Source organism: Anas platyrhynchos, chromosome 21 (assembly GCF_047663525.1).
Source record: "Anas platyrhynchos isolate ZD024472 breed Pekin duck chromosome 21, IASCAAS_PekinDuck_T2T, whole genome shotgun sequence".
Taxonomy (NCBI): domain Eukaryota; kingdom Metazoa; phylum Chordata; class Aves; order Anseriformes; family Anatidae; genus Anas; species Anas platyrhynchos.
Window position 1 is genome coordinate 10,307,984 of NC_092607.1, and position 19,440 is coordinate 10,327,423.

Sequence of the window (19,440 nt, forward strand, 5' to 3'; positions counted from 1 at the left end):
AGATTTACGTGCACAGAAACCTCTTTTCTGTCACAGTGGTTATAGATGTGTGGATCAACACTGTGCTCAAGTACATACGTGTCTGCACAGATAACTTAACCAAATCAAGCCAAGTTTTATGTTAATTAAGTTAATTTACTAAGTAAATTTCATCCTGCAAAAGAGGATGAATTTAGCTCAGTAGTTTGTTACTAATGGTGATTTTTCAATGGTATCTGGGCCAGGTTATTTTTTTCTTACCATGTATGTGCACAATGTATCTGTCTTAAGATTACTTAAACCTAATGATGCTATCAAAATACCAGTTCTACAGTATATCCATTTCTTCAGTTTTCATTAATCTCAATTACATCTGACAATGTCACTATAAAGCCCCTTGTACTACAATTTTTAAGAATTTCATACTTCCCCAGTATCTATTCACACTGTGAAGTTGTGCTTGTGTGAAATCTGGGGCTAATGTCCAGGGACAGCAGAATTCTTTTTATTCTATCTTTTGAAATTGTATCAGATAGTTGAGCTATTGGGGGGTGGAGAAGGAGAAGAAACCCTAAATATATACTTAGTACGGTACATATGTTTTAGTTGAGCGTGTGAATTGAATAGTATTTGCCATTTGCAGCTTTATGGCATCTTGCTGATAAGATCAAGCTGTAAATGATCCTAGAAAGGCATGACTGTAGCATGTTGTTGACAAGTCACCACTCCATGTGTGTTGATGTGTTTTTTCTATCATAATGAATATTTTCTAATTCCTGATGAGTCAGAAAAAATACTTGATAGTTCCACTGATAATGGAAACAATAGCATAGAACAGTTTATATGAAAGTGCTTTGGGTCAGAGAGCCTGTTCCATCGGGAATGCAAAGGCGTAATGTCTGGTAAATGTTTTACTACTTTACTGGGGAAGTTAGTAATATTATTAACACACAAATAGTGTTGTATCCTGATAAATTTAAACTCAGTTTTTAACTTGAATCCTAGAGTGCTTACTGTCTAAAGCACTCACACGTTAAAATGTGTAGTCAAATGCCTGTTTGTCTGAAAATAGCTTAAAATGGTATGATGATATTAGATGGGTTCATATCTAAGACTTACTTATTTTTGTTTTGTTTCAGGACATCAGGCATGAAGCCAGTGATTTTCCATGTAAAGTGGCCAAACATCCCAGAAACAAAAACAGAAATAGGTACAGAGATGTCAGCCCCTGTAAGTACGCTTTCTTTTCCATTGTTTGCAACAGACAGTTGACCTCTAATGACTTGTAATAGCACCATGTAAGAACAAGATTTCTGTTAGATGCGTGTGCATTCAAGTCAATTCATTTTGTTAATATTTTTGGTTACAGTATGGATGTCACAGGATGCCATTATATCCATAGGATTGTACTGTAGCAGCTGACTAATTCTGCGTTCTTGAGCAGAAAACTGAAAAAAGGAACTTGCTTTACCATTGAATTCTTACGCTAGGGTAGAATGGTGGCTGAAATTGCATTAATAAAAGTGGAAGTATCCTTTCTATAGCAGTATATTTACTACAGCACCCTTCTAGTCCATATAGCATAAACGCTGCTATAGGAAGATGGGGAAGTCTTGCGTAAAGCATATGACCTCTGGAAATAAATCCTAAGCTATCTGGAACAGAGAAAACAGGAAGTTTGCAAGGATGGTGATACTAGTGTGAGACATGTGTTTCTGAAATGATTATCACTGTGCATTGCACATTCTGGTGAATTCTGGTGGGCCGTGCATCTTTGAGCATGTGTCCTCTGTACCCGGCACACTGATGACAGCTCAGTTCAGAGTTGCAGCCTGTCTTTCCTTCCATGTTCCTGAGTAGAAAGACACTAACATTCAGACTTGCCTGTGCCTGGCATGCTGACTTCTGAGGTGCAAGAGAGACTGCAGGAATGAAATCACAGAGTGCAGGGAGGTACAGGACTGTAGCCAAATGATCAGTGAATAATATTTGATATTTTGGACACTAGAGAAAGTTCACAGCTGGTTTGCTTAACTACCTTTTTTGCACTAAATGACAACACCCAGGACTCATTCCCTCTTCTTCAAGGGTGCAGCACTGCTACCTGTTTTAAACACAACCTGTAGAATTTCTGTGTATTTGGGCAAATGCCTATATTCTGCTCAAAGGCACTAGTTCCATTGTGTACCAGCAAACTTTTATACTTAGTGCTTTGAAGTTACTTAAGTCTTCAGGGTAATTGTAGAAACAATAAGGTTGCACGTAGGTTGCTTTACTAAGCAGTTCTAATATTTGGGGTTGTGAGTAACAAATGGTTCTTTTTTTTTTCCTTTAGATAATACTACTTCCAATCTGCCTTTCTTGCAAAATGTAGAAACTCTTGGGTTTGTGGTTTTTTTATTCTACGTAGAGCAAACTGAAACTAACAAAAGAGCAGTGAAATTACATTTACTGTAATTTTTTTTTTAATCGTTCTTTCTATTTTAAAGTGTGGTTGGGTTGGGAAAAGTCGCTAAATCTCTACAGAAGGAGTAAGAAGTCTCTGTTCTGTTTGTCCAATATATGTTTAGGCAAACCTTTCTCAGCCTTGAACAAGCTTATTTTGAATGTTTAAGCTTCTAAAGATAAGCAATTGTGTAACTAGATTTATTTAAAAACAGTAACTGGATAACCGTACAAATAGGTCAGTGTGATCTGCTTTGCTCATTACCACTGTGAGCACTTCAGATGCAAATACTTCTATTCCTCCAGCGTATTCTGAGAAGATGGACTGTGACTTGCCATCAGTGCTCTGGTGCAGTGCTGTTCTTGTGGGCGCTATATTGCATTTCCAGAGTTACAAGTACCAGAGAACGGTTTGGCGCTGTGATTAAGCTCTTCTGATTATTCGGGAAAACTCACCTTTTTTTGATCATAATATTTGGTGATCTGTGCGTGGACTGTGCTCTGTGCCGTATACATTAACCAGTGTTTTTCTAATTGTGCTGCAGTTGATCACAGTCGAATTAAGCTAAACCAAGGTGACAATGACTATATCAATGCTAGTTTGATAAAAATGGAAGAGGCCCAAAGGAGCTACATCCTCACCCAGGTAATTGCAGGCTGTGGATAATAAAAATCATATGGTGATTGGGATTGTTTCTTGTAGGATTTCTTTAACCTCATGCCTGTTTACTTTATTTTAAAATTAGATAAGTGTATGCAAACATCTCTGTGTCTATATAAACATACTGTGTACATAGAACAATTTTACAGAAATGCTACACATTTTTCCTCCTTTGCATCATCACTGACAGACTTTTTGTAGCGTGTTTTGGCCCCTTTGTATATCTGACTTTAGGCCTACCTAGGTTTTGTTATAGAACAGAAGCCAACATGCTTCTAGAAATCTGCCTATGATGTGTTGGCTTATGATAAACAACATTTAGATGTGGTTGAAATATATCACATTTCTCCTACATGGAAGGCCAGCACAAAAACTTCAGACCATTACAATCTTAAGTTGTCTGATAAATTTTCTGACCAGAAGTGAGCTTTGCTTAGTGGAAGGGTTTTGCATTTACAGAAGAACTCTAAGTATGGACTTAAAGATGTTCAAACATACTTAAATATAACACATTATATAACTTCTGCCCCACTCAACCTAACAGATAAAAGTATGCTAGGGATTTCCTAATGCCTAACCTTCCCTTTAAAATAGGCAGTGCGCCCTACGGCCTGTCGTTAAATGTCCTTGTGAATATGTTAGTGTGGCATTCACAAATAGTGTACCTGCAAATGACATGGTCCCTGAAATGTCTAAACTGGGCAGTGCTGATGCTTTTATCTACAACATGAAAGAGGAAAGCCATGAATGCAGACTTCAGTGATGGGGATTTGGACGAGGGAAAGTTGCTGTCTTTCACTGAATCTGTGACTTCCCCATCTAATTATGTAGCGCATTCAAAAACACCCAGGTACTGTCATCTTATTCTGAGAGCTGGCAACTGTGCTGGAATTCTTGTTTGTCCTAAATGTTCAGTTCCCTGGAAATAGTGCTGGCTTTTAATCTTGACTCTTCTTTTCCTTCCTCCCACATTTTAGATAAAGGTAGACTGGGATTAATATTTTCAAGTAAAGTTCAGCAGCTCTTCCTTCCTGTTTCTAGAGAATAAAGATAAATCTGTAATGAAGAAGCAGACAGTGGAGCATTCAATATGAAATTTTTTCTGTGCAGCTTTTATTTTCCTTACTCAGGAGAGGGAAGGCTGATCGTTGGGTTGAAAGGAAGAACTGCTGCTACTTAGCAGCATATCTGACTATTCCACGTACAGCTACTTTTCCTGATCCAATATTTAATGGTTTTGACAGGCTTTTTGAGGGCGCTGTCCTGCAGTGCTCTTTGGTGGACAGCAAATGTGAGAGGTTTGTTTGTGTTGCCCAAAATTCAGAACAATGGTTTTGAAGTAGAGAAGAGCAAAGGAACAAAGCAAAACCATAAAGTTAGAAGGAAATTCTAATTTTAAGTAGACAGTAGTTCTTTAAAAGGAATTATAATTTCGTTCAGTCCAAAAGCACATCCATGAAGATTCTGGAAAACCATATAACTTGTTAGTGATCTGGCATTTTTTCTGTCTTTCGGATGTTTCTCTGTTCAGTGGACTGTCAAGTATTATGAATAACAATGATGTATTGCAGAAGAGGTAAATGTATACATTAATTCTGCTCTTAGTCAATGGGAAGTTATTTCCCCATTACTTTTGCTTACTTGCCTAAGAAAATTCTCTCAGCAATTTTCGCTCCCAGTTCTCTTCTTGCAAATGAGACTACTTCTGTCTTCCTGTTATGTGTGTGTGTGGGGAAGATTAATCATGCTTTCATGGGGTGAATTCATAGTGGGAAATTGGAAATTAAAGATATATCACTACTTTTTTCTTTTTTTTCTTTTTTTTTTTCCAGTTTGAAATTAGAAGTTGCTTGTTACTACTTCTTGCCTAAATTTATTGCCTAGGGCAGTAACTTTTACTGGAGAACATTACTCTGACTTTAACAGAGAATAACGCTTATTTCTGGGGATTCTGTCTCTGCAGGGACCTTTGCCAAATACTTGTGGTCACTTTTGGGAGATGGTTTGGGAACAGAAAAGCCGTGGTGTTGTCATGTTGAACAGAGTGATGGAAAAGGGATCCGTAAGTATTTATCTGGTTTGAGCTGTGTGTTCATTGCATGTTTTGGTTTAAATTAAATTAAAAAAATAAAAGGCGAAGAACAGTAATAGAAGGGGGAAAAAAGGTGACTGTAAGTAATTTTATCTAACAAATTGTGTTTAGGGTTGGGTACTTGGTGAAATAATAAATCCAGAAAACTATTCAGTTTGTAATTGCAGGTCCTAATTTCTTCTGCATTTTGCTGAAGTAAGACACAAACACAACATAATTGTCCACAAAAAATAAGTATTTGCTCTCTACTGCTAACCTAGGTATCTGAATGTAGTTCTCACTCTTCCCAACACGCACAGTCAGCCTGTCAAAGGTTATTCACACCAAGCGCTCATTCAGAAGCAGTATGAAACAGCTTTAGAGTAATTACAGGGCCTCTGACTCCAGGCTTCCTTCACGCAGTAAGAGCTCTGATTTCTAAACTTGACTGCTACGTATGTTGTTTCTCCTCCAGGGTCATTGTTTTACAATCAAAAGTACTTGTACTGGTGTCTGTCTGAAGCAGTGATGTCAGAGATACGGAACCCACTGTTCAGCCAAGGCTTTGCTCACTAGGACAAGTGCAGAGGGCTTGGGTCTGTCCGGACCTTTTAGGAAGTTTACATTAGGCAGGACAGACAAATGATGAAGGGGAACAATAGGTGAACAAACAATCAGGGTTATTTTAAGTAATTAACCTTCTGATAGATAAAAAGGGATGGTTCCTCTGGCACATGGAGTAGCTGCTGTCTTGAGAGGAAATGCCTCAGCCCTTCTGGTGGTGGTGAAGACAGGAACCATCAAGCATGGAATTCATTTTTCATCCGTGGGTTCGGAGCTTTGCTCGTATGCTAACTCCACAGCTGCCATCCCGTGGTCCTGAAGTAGACTTGGTAAATCTGTGCAAATCTGGGACAAAAGCAGTTTTAAAAACTGACAGAAACGCACAATTTTAAGTTAAACATCACAATGCAGTCAGTATAAAGATACTTCAGAGTAGGGGTGTTGGGTATGCTGGGTATCTACCAGTGATAACTGGGTGGTTCATGGTTTTGCATAGTCAGGAAAGAATTCTTGTGCAATCAGTTGTGTTTTAATGAGATGCAGTCTTGATATTAAGTGGTTTGCTTTTTCTTTTTAGTGTAAGTGAAACTTCAAGAGATGCAGTAACCATAGTTTTCAATAGTTTTCTCCTTTCCAGCCATTCCCACTCATTCTCTGCAATGTCCATAGTTTTGAACAAAACGAATTACTGTGATCCCTTGGGACAGGCTGCTAACACTTCTCAGCAAACAGCAGTGGGGGACCTACAGTGGAGCACAACACAATATTGTTTGCAGACCCACTTGGTGGAGAAATTAGACACAAAGCCAGTTGCTGTTTCATAAACTTTAATATCCATAAAAGTGCAGAGAATTTTAATCGAGTTCTATACACTGATAAGCCAAAGGATACATTTTCAATAAAAATTAGAATTTGTCTTGGCAAAACTAGAATACGTGTACCACTGAACAAAATACTGAAGGATTTTCTTATTCATTAGAATGCTGTCAGAAATTATCCTGGAGTGAGAATGCTGTTCTTCTCTTATCAGTGTTTCTGCATTTCAGCATTAAATCTATATTATTTGCACTCTAACCATGTCCGACAATCCATTCCCATTGAAAGCTTAGCTATGGACAAGTGGTGGTCATAATCTCTTTTCAGAGAAGCAGTGCTTAATGGCAGAAATAGCAGGCCAGTTCTCACCGGCATCATATCCATAGTTTTAATGGTCATAAACCCGGTTGCAGACTTCCCTGTTCTTGTTACTGATGAGTTTCTTTAAGTTCTGTTTTCTCCTACATGCTACAAAATGTGCTACTTGTCTGTTTGACTGACTCATTTAAGGTTCTACCATGTAGCAGTCTTTGCAACACTAAGCTCTCTGGAAAACTTTACCATGAAACTGAAATTCAGTTAGAAATAGGAATGTTTGCTGAATGCAGTTTTTTTTGTTTGTTTGTTTGGCCCTTTATTCTTAAATCATGCCATGTAAAATTAAAATGATCTCAGTGCTGGTTTTATTTTTGTGGTAAATGAATGAAGTAACCAAAAATCTCATCTGATGTTATACTTGCAAATTAGTAATGTTGCAATTCTCTGTACGTAGCTTCTTTGTGGAATTCATAATATTTTTTTATGGTACATTCTGCTCTTGTTAACATCTCTTCTTTTGAAATGGAAATGTTTCAATGAGGTCAATGCATAAAATGCAGAGTAGACAAAAATTCAGATCTTGGCAGAGTGTTCCAACAGCTTTTATATTTAGAAAATTATTAAATTTTTTGGTTTTTATGATTGGTTTGGCACAGGCCAAAATAAATAATGACTTTGATTTTGATTAGATTCCGCAGTGGTGCAGCCCTGTAGCAGCCTTTCAGCTTCAGTAGGAGAAAGAGAGCTCTACCTACACAATCCCTAGGTATCTTTGTGACTTCAGTCAGGGTCAAAATAATTTGATTCATAAAAAAAACGTACTGAACACATGGTTCTGCAGCATAAAGGAAGACTGGTATTCTTCACATTGGAATTAGTCTTCTTATAATAGAAGCAATCATTTCATTTGAAAATGTGTATTTAAGAATAGTTATTTATTGCATTTTACACAAATATAAATGGCACCTGCTTGTTTTTAGGTAAAGTGTGCGCAGTACTGGCCACGGAAGGAAGAAAAAGAAATGTTTTTTGAAGATACAAACTTGAAACTAACCTTGATATCTGAAGATATAAAATCGTATTACACAGTACGACAGCTAGAATTGGAAAACCTTACAGTAAGTACCTAAACTAGTACCAATCACATTTTTTAACCTCTGAGATGAGACTCACCTCATCAAGAAGCTCTTGAAAAAGCTGGTCATGAAATACAGCAGGTTTTGTCCTGCAATTGATGATTCTGCAGGAGACTGTTTTCAACATTGCAGTGTATTAGAGCATTACTCTAACACAGCAGAGAAAAACAGAAGCATGCAGAGCAGTGAGAGCTGATCTGAAGCTCCTGGGTGAGACTGCCTCAGGTGGAATGCCATTAACTTCCACTGAATGCAGGTAACTGAAGATAATTTCTGAGGTTCCTGATGGTGCTGAGCTAGGTGTGTATGTTGGGACATTCTCACCTGAATTCTGTCCTGTCCTCATACTGCTCACTGCTGGAAGGTACAGATATTCCTTTGCTCAGCTGTTAGCATCTTGCATGCTTCCTTCTGCCAGGAAAAGTGAGCAAACAGATGCTAATTTGACTAATGAAATTGCACCCGAATAAGGATTTGTTCGTTGTAGTTTGCAGTGTGCATTAAAAATGACACCTGCCATAGACGTGTTTTTGATGGTTGTACCTCAGTGTTCTAAGAGAGTGTGAACAGCAGTGATACAGCAGGCCTGGAAGAAAGTTTTCAGGTGGGGAATGAAGCTGTAAAGGAACGCCTGTGATTGTGTGAGGGTTTTGACTGCAGAAAGTGGAAAGGGCTTCTGTAGTTTGTTGTACTTCCATTTGAGAACTCTTCAAATGGTATTCTGCCATCCGAAACTGGGCAGCGGCACTGCCAGCTGCCTGTGGTGATGCAAGCATTTGAACTGTACTGAGAAAACTAAGATGGGTTATGTATAAGGAAATTGACTTATCCATTTTACTTTGCTCAAAACAGAGATAATTATTTGTAATTAGTTAATTAGCTTTGGAGCTATAAAACTCCCTCAGAGTATGGAACTTTGTTATTTGAATTTGTCAGCTGCTGTGTCGGTACACCGTACAAGAAGTAGCAGTGTAGTCAGTCTCACACAGAGTCAAGCTAGCACATTCCTCCATGCCGCATAAACCAGTTACTTCCAAAGGAAGAAGCTAACATTTTTCCAAAGGCACAAATCTGAAATTGACTTACAGCTAAAAATGTCTAACGTTTGAAGCTATAAAAAATTCAAAATTCTGAAGCTGTATTTCTAAATGTATGAGAGGTTATTTGCTAGGAAAATAATCGTGAGGAATTGTTTGCCCATTCGAACGTTGTTGTAGGCAGCTGTGCTTTGAATGGCTTTGACTTGTGTGTCCCAGCTAAAGGACTTCAGAAGTACTGTCTCTTACAGACGCAGGAAACTAGAGAGATTCTGCACTTTCATTATACTACGTGGCCTGACTTTGGAGTCCCGGAGTCACCTGCTTCATTCCTCAATTTCCTGTTCAAAGTGAGAGAATCTGGCTCACTGAACCCCGAGTACGGACCCGTTGTGGTGCACTGCAGTGCAGGAATCGGAAGATCGGGAACTTTCTGTTTGGTTGATACATGTCTTCTGCTGGTAAGAGCTACTGCTTCGAGACAATGTGCTATTTAGTAGTCACGGTCAGGAATGGCTTGTTTTAAGCCTACAAAGAGCTGTGGTGTTTTCTCTGGAGTATTCTTGCATGTTATTTCTCGTTATCTTACTCTTATTCTGTGTTGGACTGTATTCCACTTTAAAATTAAGGCAGAGCTCATTCTTAGCTGGCCATTTGGGGCCTGGGGAAGAAAAGTCTCTAGTTATTAGAGCAATTTACAAGGCTAGACTGCCCTTATGGTTAAGAAAAAAAACCCACTATGTGTTCACTAAATAATACTGTAAACTATCCAGAAACAATATAAAATACATCTAATGTGTTTCCTTTAAGGGAATCAACTTACCCTGTGTAGGTAGGGAAAGATTTTGGCTTTACTATTAACTTTTAATTTTAACTTAATAAATTTATTATTATTAACTGTGCAAGAACAACTAATACACAGAAGTTAGGCCTAGGTCAGAATACCCATTTTTAAAATTATTTTATTTACTATATTTTCAAAAACAAGAAAGACAAAAGAAAAAAAAAAAGGAAAACATACAAGAAGATTTTGGGGAACCAGTATCCCATCTCTCTCTTTTCAGAAGCCAAATAAGTAGCTGATACCAGTTTTTTTAATTAGTTTATTAGTTCTGTAATATGGAGGATGGTCTGAAGGCCGTAGTATAGGAGTCACTGTATTGAATCTCATCAGAGCATTAAGGCATGTTTCCCATTTTGTACCTTCAGATGGACAAACGGAAAGATCCTTCTTCTGTGGATGTCAAACAAGTTCTCCTAGAAATGAGGAAGTACAGAATGGGACTTATACAGACAGCGGATCAGCTTCGTTTCTCCTACTTAGCTGTTATTGAAGGAGCAAAATTCATTATGGGAGATGCTTCAGTGCAAGTGAGTACTGACTGCAGAGCCAGATGTGGTGAGCTGCAACTCTTTAACTGTAGCAGAAAAAAAAAAAAAACAAACCTACCTGTAGTCCTGTTGTGTGATAGCACTGTGCATGCTTTTCAGCACTGTTACTGGGGTGTAGACTGGGTACGTCAGCTGTCTTTCATCTAAGGGAACACTTTTCTAGTATGCCAGAAAATGTATAAAAGTATTATGATTAAATCTTATATATTTCTTTTATGGTAAGCAAAACCATCAACTAGGCTCTATTTTGTGCTATTTAAAGTTTCCAGACATAGATTAAAATTTCTTGCATTCGTAGCTGATGTCTTCAATGTACTAGATATAGCTTAGGTTTGGAGTTTTTTGTGTCTTTTTTTTTTCCTTTTTATTGATGCAAATGAACAGCCACTCTAAAAATAAATGAAATAGACTGTAGAGTGCCTGCCTTGTTAGAGTAGTTTATGTAAAAGAAATAATGGGAAACTTCACATGATGTTTTTTTCCTGAAGGAACAGTGGAAAGAGCTCTCCAATGAAGACCTGGACCCACCACCAGAACACACCCCACCACCTCCCAGACCACCAAAGCGAACCTCAGAAATGCACAATGGAAGGATGCACGAACACGCAGAATTCTTCCCTAAGCATGAAGTGGCAGAGGAAGAGATCAGTTGCTCAGTCAGCACTGTGGAAGAGATGGTTCCAGATGGCAGAGCTTGTTCGTCTGTGCCAGTGATCACGGACAGGTAATTCCTTAAGTTTCCCACTCTAACTGCCCCCAAAAGACTGCCCAGTTGCCTTGTGGCTTTAAGAAGTTACAAGAAGCTTGCTCGTAAATGGCATTTCGTACAGCAGGTTCTGCCCAGAACACCCTTGATTGAGTTAGTGTAATAGCAGTTTTGAAACAAAATCTGTGGTGGATCCTTTTCAGTGAAGGCCTTATGTTTTTTTTCTTGTTAACTTCACCCATAAACTAGGGCTATTTATGGGATCCTGCTTATAGTTAAAGAACAAGTGACGGCATAACGGGGTGGTTTAGTCTAAATTTACTTGCGGTGTATGTGTTAAGTTACAGAGGAGCACATTCACTAGTTAGTGGCAGTATTAGTCATGTAGCTCAAAGCTAGGCTGACTAGCTTTAGTTGCACTTAGAAACGTGAAAGTAATTACAGGCAAAGCTACTTTTGATGAAAGGAGGAGAAGGGGCTCATGAGCACAGAACTTTCCTACCTGTCACTGACCTACAACAGAGAAGCCAAGGTTCCTACACGCGTAACCACTAGATGTCACTCCTGCCTTATTAGTGTAGCATGCAGCTGATTAAAGTCAGCATGCCTTGGTGTTGCTGGCATCCTGCATGGTAACTAGTTTTACTCAGAACAACCAACTGAACGCCCCAGAGAACAAAGAATAAACACTTTAAAATATATAGAAAATAATAATTAAAAAACAAAAACAGCTAGGCAAATCCCACCAGGGATAATCAAGGGGAAGTTTAATTTTCCCCCACTAGATGGTCTCCTAAGAAGACTTATTCAGCTTCTCACAGGAATATTGGAATAAAAGTATCAAACTTTTTTATTCTCCACAAAACTCTAAGGCCTTTTAACAGATGCAGCTGGCAGACTTGATATATTTTATTTGGCTAGGCCATTGGGGGAGTGTGTGACTCTGGAAACGGGAGATTAGTGAGACGTGTTTCCAGTAGTCTTCCTTCAAAATAAACCTCCTCTTAATTCTGTGGAGCAGAGAGGCTGAACCTGTTATCTCCCTCCAAATTGTGCTGTAGGCAAAGAGATAAATTGGAAGTGTCTCCTTTCCCCACTTAACATGATGCAATGTTTAGATCAGGAATTTTTTTATTATTTTTTTTGATTCAGCAGGGGAGATTGTGAAAATGAAATACTCAAATTGCAAATACCTTTACTAAAAAGAAAGGAAACTTGGGAATAGAATAGGGCACGAATAGAGGCTTAGCTACAAAAGACAAAAACATTAGAACAGAAGCACCTCCCTCTTTTTTCCCTCAGTGACAACACAGTGCTGTTACCAGAATATTTGCTGGGATGTGAGACGTCAGCTAATGCTTTTTGAGCCCAATGGGGAGTATGGATCTAAAGCTGTTATCTTGTCATTTGCTATATAAATCTGGATTTTTCAGCGAATAAATGATTTCCTGGAAAGACTCTGTGCAGCTTAGTCTAAATGAACATAAGAGATGTCCAGTTCTGAAGAGCGGAGGCTTAGATTAATTTTATTACAGACACTTGCCTGAGGCTGGAGTTGAGTCATCCTCTGGAACTGCTCATCTTCCTCGTTAATCGCAGAGGCTGGTTTGGGCTGGGCATCTGCCTGTTACCCTGCTAAGTTACACACTATCGTACACAGTATTTTTATGTTAGAAAAGCTCAGGGTTTGAATCCTGAGCTCTTTCATCCCGCACTAGTGCTGCAGCTGCAAGATGAGGCCTCCTTTCGATGACTGCTGTTGTCCTTGTGCCTGGGGCAGTGAGCTCAGAAATGAGGGAAGTGAAATGTGCCAGGCAGGAGGGGGAAGGAGCAGATCGGTGTGAAAGGATGAGACAGTGAGAGGCTGGAAGAAATGGAGACGTGCTGGCAGAAGCAAGCAAAGAAGAGGCAGCAGTCTTAAGTGTGCTTTTTTTTCCTGCCCAGGTACAGGTACGTGGTGCCTGGGACGGCGGATTGCTGCCTTCTGGACTTGAGCTGTCAGATGTGTAGGAAGTCCCCATGCAAAGCATCTCCCTGCTGGTCACCACCCTGCTGGTTGTCACGGCACGGCGGTGCTCTGCTTTCTAAATTCAGATAGGAGTTGTACCGTAGATCTGAAAACTCCTGCTCAGTTTAGAAGCTTCCTTAGGTGTCAGGATACTGTCACCGTGATGGAGGTCTAGTATCCAGAGATAACGTTAAAAGGTGGAGAAATCATCAGTTCCATCATTAAAAGCTATCACAATGTGTGTAGCCGCCCTTCCGAAGTTACAGTTGCAGCAGCAACTCACAATTCCACCCCTTTCTCACTTTCTGAGTGGGTGCCTGGGCTTAGGACTGTATAGAAATGTTCACCGAAGCTGGATGTGGCTTTGTACAAGTTCGTTTCTTGTCTCTGGCTGTGCAGGTGGCAGATCTGTGATGAGCAATGGAAGTAGGTGGTGATTAAAGCTAAGTCACCTGGCTCTGTAAAGGGCACAGAATACTCCCCAAGCATGGTTACCTAGCAAGAGTTTCCCTGGGGATTGAATGCATAAGTAATCTGAGCATCTGGTGCAGACTGGATGTTTACTATCCTTTCTTTCTGGGTGGCTTTTGATGACAAGGACTGTTCTAAACCTGTAATTTAACAGCCTGAACCGTAATCATTAGGGACAGGCTTTGGTGTGTCATCAGCTGCAGCTCGTGATAGCAAGAGATTTCCACCTTTGTGATGTTCAGTGGGTGAGGCCATGCTCTCAATCAAGTCTGCCTGGCTTCTCTCCAAAATGCAAAATCCGGTACTGAATATTCATTTCTTTGTCCTTTAGCAATAGTCAAGACACTGAAATTCGGAGGAGAACTGTTGGTGAAAATCAGCACCTCTCGCCCCACAAAGAAGAGTCAATGAAGTCGGACAACTTAGAAGAGGATGATGAGAATATGATGACAACTTGGAAGCCATTTCTAGTGAATATATGCATGTTCACCTTCCTCACAGCAGGGGCTTATCTTTTTTACAGGGTGTGTTTTCATTGATGGACATGCCAGCACGAGTGACCCTGCAGAAAACACCAACGATTTGATCGGTTTGTAATAAGCTTCTGTGAAAGAAAGCTAATTGAGGCATGGGAGCCTTGTCTCAGTGGAGATAGATCTTAGGTTGCAAGGCCGGAACTTTGGTTAGGGCTTAAGAGAGAATTGATGCACTAGGGTTTTATCTAGCCCTGTGGTCCCAAGAACATAATATTCTAATCTCAGGGCCTTAAAATATTCAGGAGTAAGCAAAGAAAATGCCAAATAGTCTGTTTTTCTTTTTTTTTTTTTCTTTTTCTTTTTTTTTAACTAAATAATAGAATTACAACACATTGTTGTTTTTAGCCTTTTTTAAAAAGCCAGTTATTTTTCTTTCGTGTTTCAGAAAAACTAGGCACAAGTGAAACTTGCTTGTACTCTCCAAGTGTTGTAACCAAATACATGAGTTATATTGATGAGTTCCCAAAAAAAAGAAAAATAAACCCACATACCTGAAGAATGTAAACTTTTTGAAGGGGGGAGAGGGGGGGGCAGTTGTGGTTGGGTGTTTTTTTTGTTTTGTAACTTGCTTCATCTGTTAAAGACTGAGTTGTGGGCAGTGCCTGTGGTATTGATATATTTAATCTTGGCATAACTGTTCTTAAAGAGCTTACTGTTTTACATGTGTTTATAGAAACAGGCTTCTGCATTTGCTCAGGGTATCCCAACATGTCAAGCTCTTTTTTTTCTTTCTTTTTTTTTTTTTTTTTTTTGGAAATAAGTGTATCTTCTCATTGACTTTTGTTGCACTCTACTTGCACATATGTCTATTTACATTGCACCATCCTTTGTAAAGCTGTTTTTACTTTTATATTCTGGGTTAGGAGAAGGTGAGGGAGAGAAACGGGAAACGAAATTCAACCAAAACATGTCCACCAGCATTTTGCAGCTGTTCGGTTGGCATTGAGAAGGACCAGTTCTTAAACCTCATCATTTGGAATGTAAAATGCAGTTTCACTCTACATCTGTACATCTGCTTCATAAGGCATAGCATGCTTCCTCCAGCAGCTGGTGAGGTAACGTGCTCAGAGGCAGTGCGAGTAATGAGCAGGAAAGCGTTTCAAGAAATCCAGAGCAATTAATGCTGTGGCAGCTTCCTTACGAAGTAAAAAGCTCAACAGAAGACATGTTGGTCTGAGAATGTATCAGCTGGCTTATGATGCAAGCATTTGCGTGTTCTGCTTTTTTAAAGCAAAGATTTAAAGTACTGGCTTAGTTTGGCTTGAAGATGCGCTGTTCAGTGATGGTGGGACGTGGTGGTGTTGGTGGGTAAGTCTTGCACCTCTGCAGACAGGGTTGTCGCTGTCCTAACGTGAGCTGGGTGGGTTTGTCCTGTGCCGTGCTGCAGCTGAGTTGTTCCACTCGGTTGGTGAAAACATAGAGAGCTTGTAAAGGAGGGTTGGGGCACACTGGTGGAACCATGACTGGAAGCCTGCACTGCACTGAACCGTCTTTGCCAATGCTGTTCCTCGTGTTAGTACCAAATTATTATTGTTTAAACAACAGCAGCAAAGACTTCTTTGCTGATGTCATGGGGCAGAAGACGAGAGTCAATTCACTACTGAAAGGCGTAGTGAATGAAACTAATCCATGACAACTGGTTTGCAACAGTGTTAATAATCAGTTCTTTTTATCTTTAAATGCTTTCTAGATTTATAGCACTTAACCACCACTCTCATGCAGACATCACTATGGAGTATCTTATGTAAGTCTCTTTCCACTCCATATTTATTTTTGCAAAACTGTCTGTAGTGTAGCTCTTTTCCTTCAGTGAATAAGGTGGTAAACTGGGGGGTGGGAGTTGTTTCTATTTTGTGTTCTGTCAAGGTTGCATCAAGGGCTTTTCACAAGTACAATAATAAATCCTCAGGTAGTACTGGGAGTCAATACTTTACCTGTGAGACTGTTGGTCAGACCAGTACTGGAAAGGAGGAATGTTGTAATCAGTCAATATTTAGTTATATTATTGGAATCATGAAAAATGAGTATAGAAAAATGGTAATATATAACGGCTCAACTGTGTATTTAAGATACAGTATGTGATTGCTTTGTCCCCACTATTCTCTCCATCATCTGGTAGAATATTGTTCTAAAGCAACATTTGTACATCATTTGTATTAAAATGCATGTAAAGTCTTCTAGTGTCCTGATTAAATACCATGTGCTTGAAAGGTGAAAGAACATATTTCTGCTTACTGATGTGCCCAAAGTATATTTGCATGAACTGATCATTAAGTGGCTGTGGTTCAAAGGGTGTTGCTGAAAGTCTCTTCGTTCAGCGATAGATTGATTTGGTGTTTATCAGATAACATGTACTCGCCCAATACTTGGCATGACTTCCTATTGAATTTCTGCGTACTCAGTGTAACCCGGTTGTTTAGCATGGTTCATTTCAGCTGAGTAAGTATAGTACAGACATTCCAGAGTGTTTAGTAAGCCATATCCACACCTCACCTCTGGTCACTTGAGGCGAGTGATAGCTCAGTGATTCCTGGGTATGACTTGCTGTGCTGCCTGCAGAGCTGCACTGGAGGATGAGGAAGAAAACCTTTCTTGGAAGATCTCAATAGCATGCTTTGAGCTGCAAAAATGCAAAAATAGAGGTTCTTGAAATAGTGCCCCCCCCCCCCCCCCCCCCAAGCTATGCTCTTTCCAAGAAGGAAAGCTTTAAATTTTAGGCTTGACAATAAAATAAAGCATCTTCCTTTGAATCTAGAATAATTCACTTGCACTGTTTTTGCAAATTATTCTAGTAAGAGAAACTTCCTGCAGAGGAAGTAAGTTTTGAACCCCCCCCCCCCCGCCTTCCACCAATGTACTTTGCTATTTCTTTCATCTGCTCCAAATCCAGGAGAATTGGCGCTGTCCTGGGGTAGACAGTGAAGTAGCCCACAAGACCAGTGAGGTGTGTATAAGGCTTATAATACTGAACTGTAAACATTTTTGTTTTGATGTCTTGTATATGTATGTAGTAGTTCGGGTGTGTATATACAGTAGCACTTCAAAGTGGGTGTATTGGTTAACCTATTCTTGGAAAATGGACAAATATCCATGTTAAACTTGTTAGAAAGTTAGTGAGCTGCTCTGCTATATGCCTTAAGCAAATATTTACTCATCAGGTCTTTCTTTTTTACAGATTGCCATAGAATAAACTTTTTTAAAAAAATAAAAAACAAAAAAGCTAAATGTTTTGGTATAATACATTTTCAGGTATCTTGTCTTTTGTGTAAGCCACTGCAAAGACCTCAGAGGTTAGAGTAAAATTGTACAGTTTTTCAATTTCCCATCCAAGTTTTCAGTTCTCATTTTAGTTGTTACAATAAAATTCTTTTTTTAAAGAAGGTACGTGTCTCATCGCTTCCTGTCTTCTCAGTGCTAGAGCCAGGGCCTCCTATTTTGAACCACTTGCAGCTCTGGACTAACCCAATGTTTGTTATTTTTCTTACTGGAAAATGTTTTAAATATTACTGTAAGAATTTACTTGTCTTTTACTGTACTTTAACTTTTTTATACATATACAAAATGTTCTCTTTATTTTTTGTAGTGAAGGGGCAGATTAGGTGAATGAGGCTAGGGGGAAGCAGAAAACTTACTAAAGTAGGAAAATGTTGTTCCCCTGCTTTTAAATAAATCTGTAAATTGAAAGCAGAATTAAACCATAGATAAGCAGCCCCTTCTAAGTTTGGTTAAACTTTGCCATGGAATAGGATGACCTGGCACCACGGTCCTGCTATACAGAGCTCGTGAGTATAGAGTTGAAGTGTCTCAGGAAGCTGCATGTTCCCAAGTGAAATACTGCAGATAGCCCAGCCTGTTTCACCCATGCAAGCCTGAACGTCCCATAGCTAGAAGAAATACACACCGTGCTTCCTTGATACACATCTAGCTCAATACACAGTATCTTACCTGCCATGAGGGGTTGATTGCCTTATCCCTGTTCCCGTTACTCTGGACATACACCAGCGTGAGGGACTTGCAGAAATTTGTCTCATAAGTTTTATTAGAATTGTAGGGAAAAAAGTATGAAATCCAACAAATAAATACTGAATAGAAAAGTACTATATATATAAAATATATACACACAAGCCAAACCCTTTCAAGTATTTTACCTGAAGCCAGACTTCTCTTTGTGACTAGCCTCCACTACATTAAATAAGTGTTGAGTAAGGAGCCTGACAATGGGTATGTGACTATGCAAAACCTTGGTCTATGACTAAAGGAATAAAATGGTTTTTGTGTTTTTTTTGTTGTTTTTCTTTTTAAACTTACTTACATAGATCTGTCCATAGGGCAGTCTGATCTGTACATGGATAATAACTGATAAATAAATTCCCCTTGTAAACTGCTGAGAATTTACACTCAGTACTTACTTACCCTTCTCAAGCCTTGCTTGAGCCTGGCCTAAGTTGCAGTGATTACCCCAAAAATGACTTTTAAAGTAACAAGTTTTTCTTCTGCAACTAAATTGTATATAAAAAAAAGAATGGTAGCCACTTAATAAGGCTTCTAGATTTTTCTGATTTATGTGGCAGTTGATATAAGCAAGCTGTTTTCTGCTAGTTTCTAGATGGACTGCAGGAGAGTGATCATTTATTTCCTCTTAGAGAAATGCCAAATTAATAAAATATTTTAAGTGAAAATAGATCATATTTGACTTCTAGTTCATGCAGAGGCAGCCAGTTCCAATGAGATGGAGATTTAACTCAAGTGGCAACCTGGATTTGAGATTTCATCATGTGCTGAGAGTAAGAAAATACAGATTCCAGTCTATTTGGTTTAGATTGCAAACTGTGCCCACTTTGGAAACAAAGCTGTACTCTGTCAGTACGCAGCATGTACATAGCAGGGTGTCAATAAACCAGACCCTGAACAAACTAAATCCTCAGTACTCAGCTGTGGCTGTGAGGAAGGTGGGATTTAGCTCCTCATATTCCACTACTAAAATACGGTGATTTCAATTTCAGCCTCTTGCTGCACAGTGTCTCTTAATTCACAGCAAATTCTGTCCATTTTCTCAAAGGCTTGTCGTCCTTTTTCACCTATGGAGAAAGAGAAAATACATCCCATGCTGAGGAAAAGAAAGCCGTTAGAAACACCCTGAGAAAAGTGCTACACTGAAATACTTCTGTTGTGACTTTGTCAATCCTGAGAGTTCTTATTAAGCTCTGAACAAACATATCTCTAAAGGAATATATATATAATTTTTATTAAATGCTAGAAGACACCATGGGAAAAAAAAAAAAAAAAAAAAAAAACAATCA

At 39.1% G+C, this 19,440-nt stretch overlaps 2 protein-coding genes across 14 annotated transcripts in view; one reads left to right on the top strand and one right to left on the bottom strand.

The window, feature by feature from the left end:
* The window catches only part of PTPN1 (protein tyrosine phosphatase non-receptor type 1), a 44,709-nt gene extending 27,189 nt beyond the window's left edge, over positions 1-17,520 (top strand). For both annotated transcript variants that reach the window (XM_027473150.3, XM_072026610.1), the window contains exons 2-9: positions 1,119-1,209; positions 2,970-3,070; positions 5,049-5,147; positions 7,835-7,972; positions 9,279-9,488; positions 10,237-10,398; positions 10,908-11,143; positions 13,936-17,520. In XM_027473150.3, the coding sequence (XP_027328951.1) occupies positions 1,119-1,209; positions 2,970-3,070; positions 5,049-5,147; positions 7,835-7,972; positions 9,279-9,488; positions 10,237-10,398; positions 10,908-11,143; positions 13,936-14,143 (1,245 nt within the window). In that variant the 3' untranslated portion in view covers positions 14,144-17,520. The remainder of the gene's footprint in view (positions 1-1,118; positions 1,210-2,969; positions 3,071-5,048; positions 5,148-7,834; positions 7,973-9,278; positions 9,489-10,236; positions 10,399-10,907; positions 11,144-13,935) is intronic.
* Positions 14,413-19,440, bottom strand: part of RIPOR3 (RIPOR family member 3) — a 62,457-nt gene continuing 57,429 nt past the window's right edge. For all 12 annotated transcript variants that reach the window (XM_027473156.3, XM_038166372.2, XM_038166371.2 and 9 more), the window contains one exon: positions 14,413-19,218. In XM_027473156.3, the coding sequence (XP_027328957.2) occupies positions 19,118-19,218 (101 nt within the window). In that variant the 3' untranslated portion in view covers positions 14,413-19,117. The remainder of the gene's footprint in view (positions 19,219-19,440) is intronic.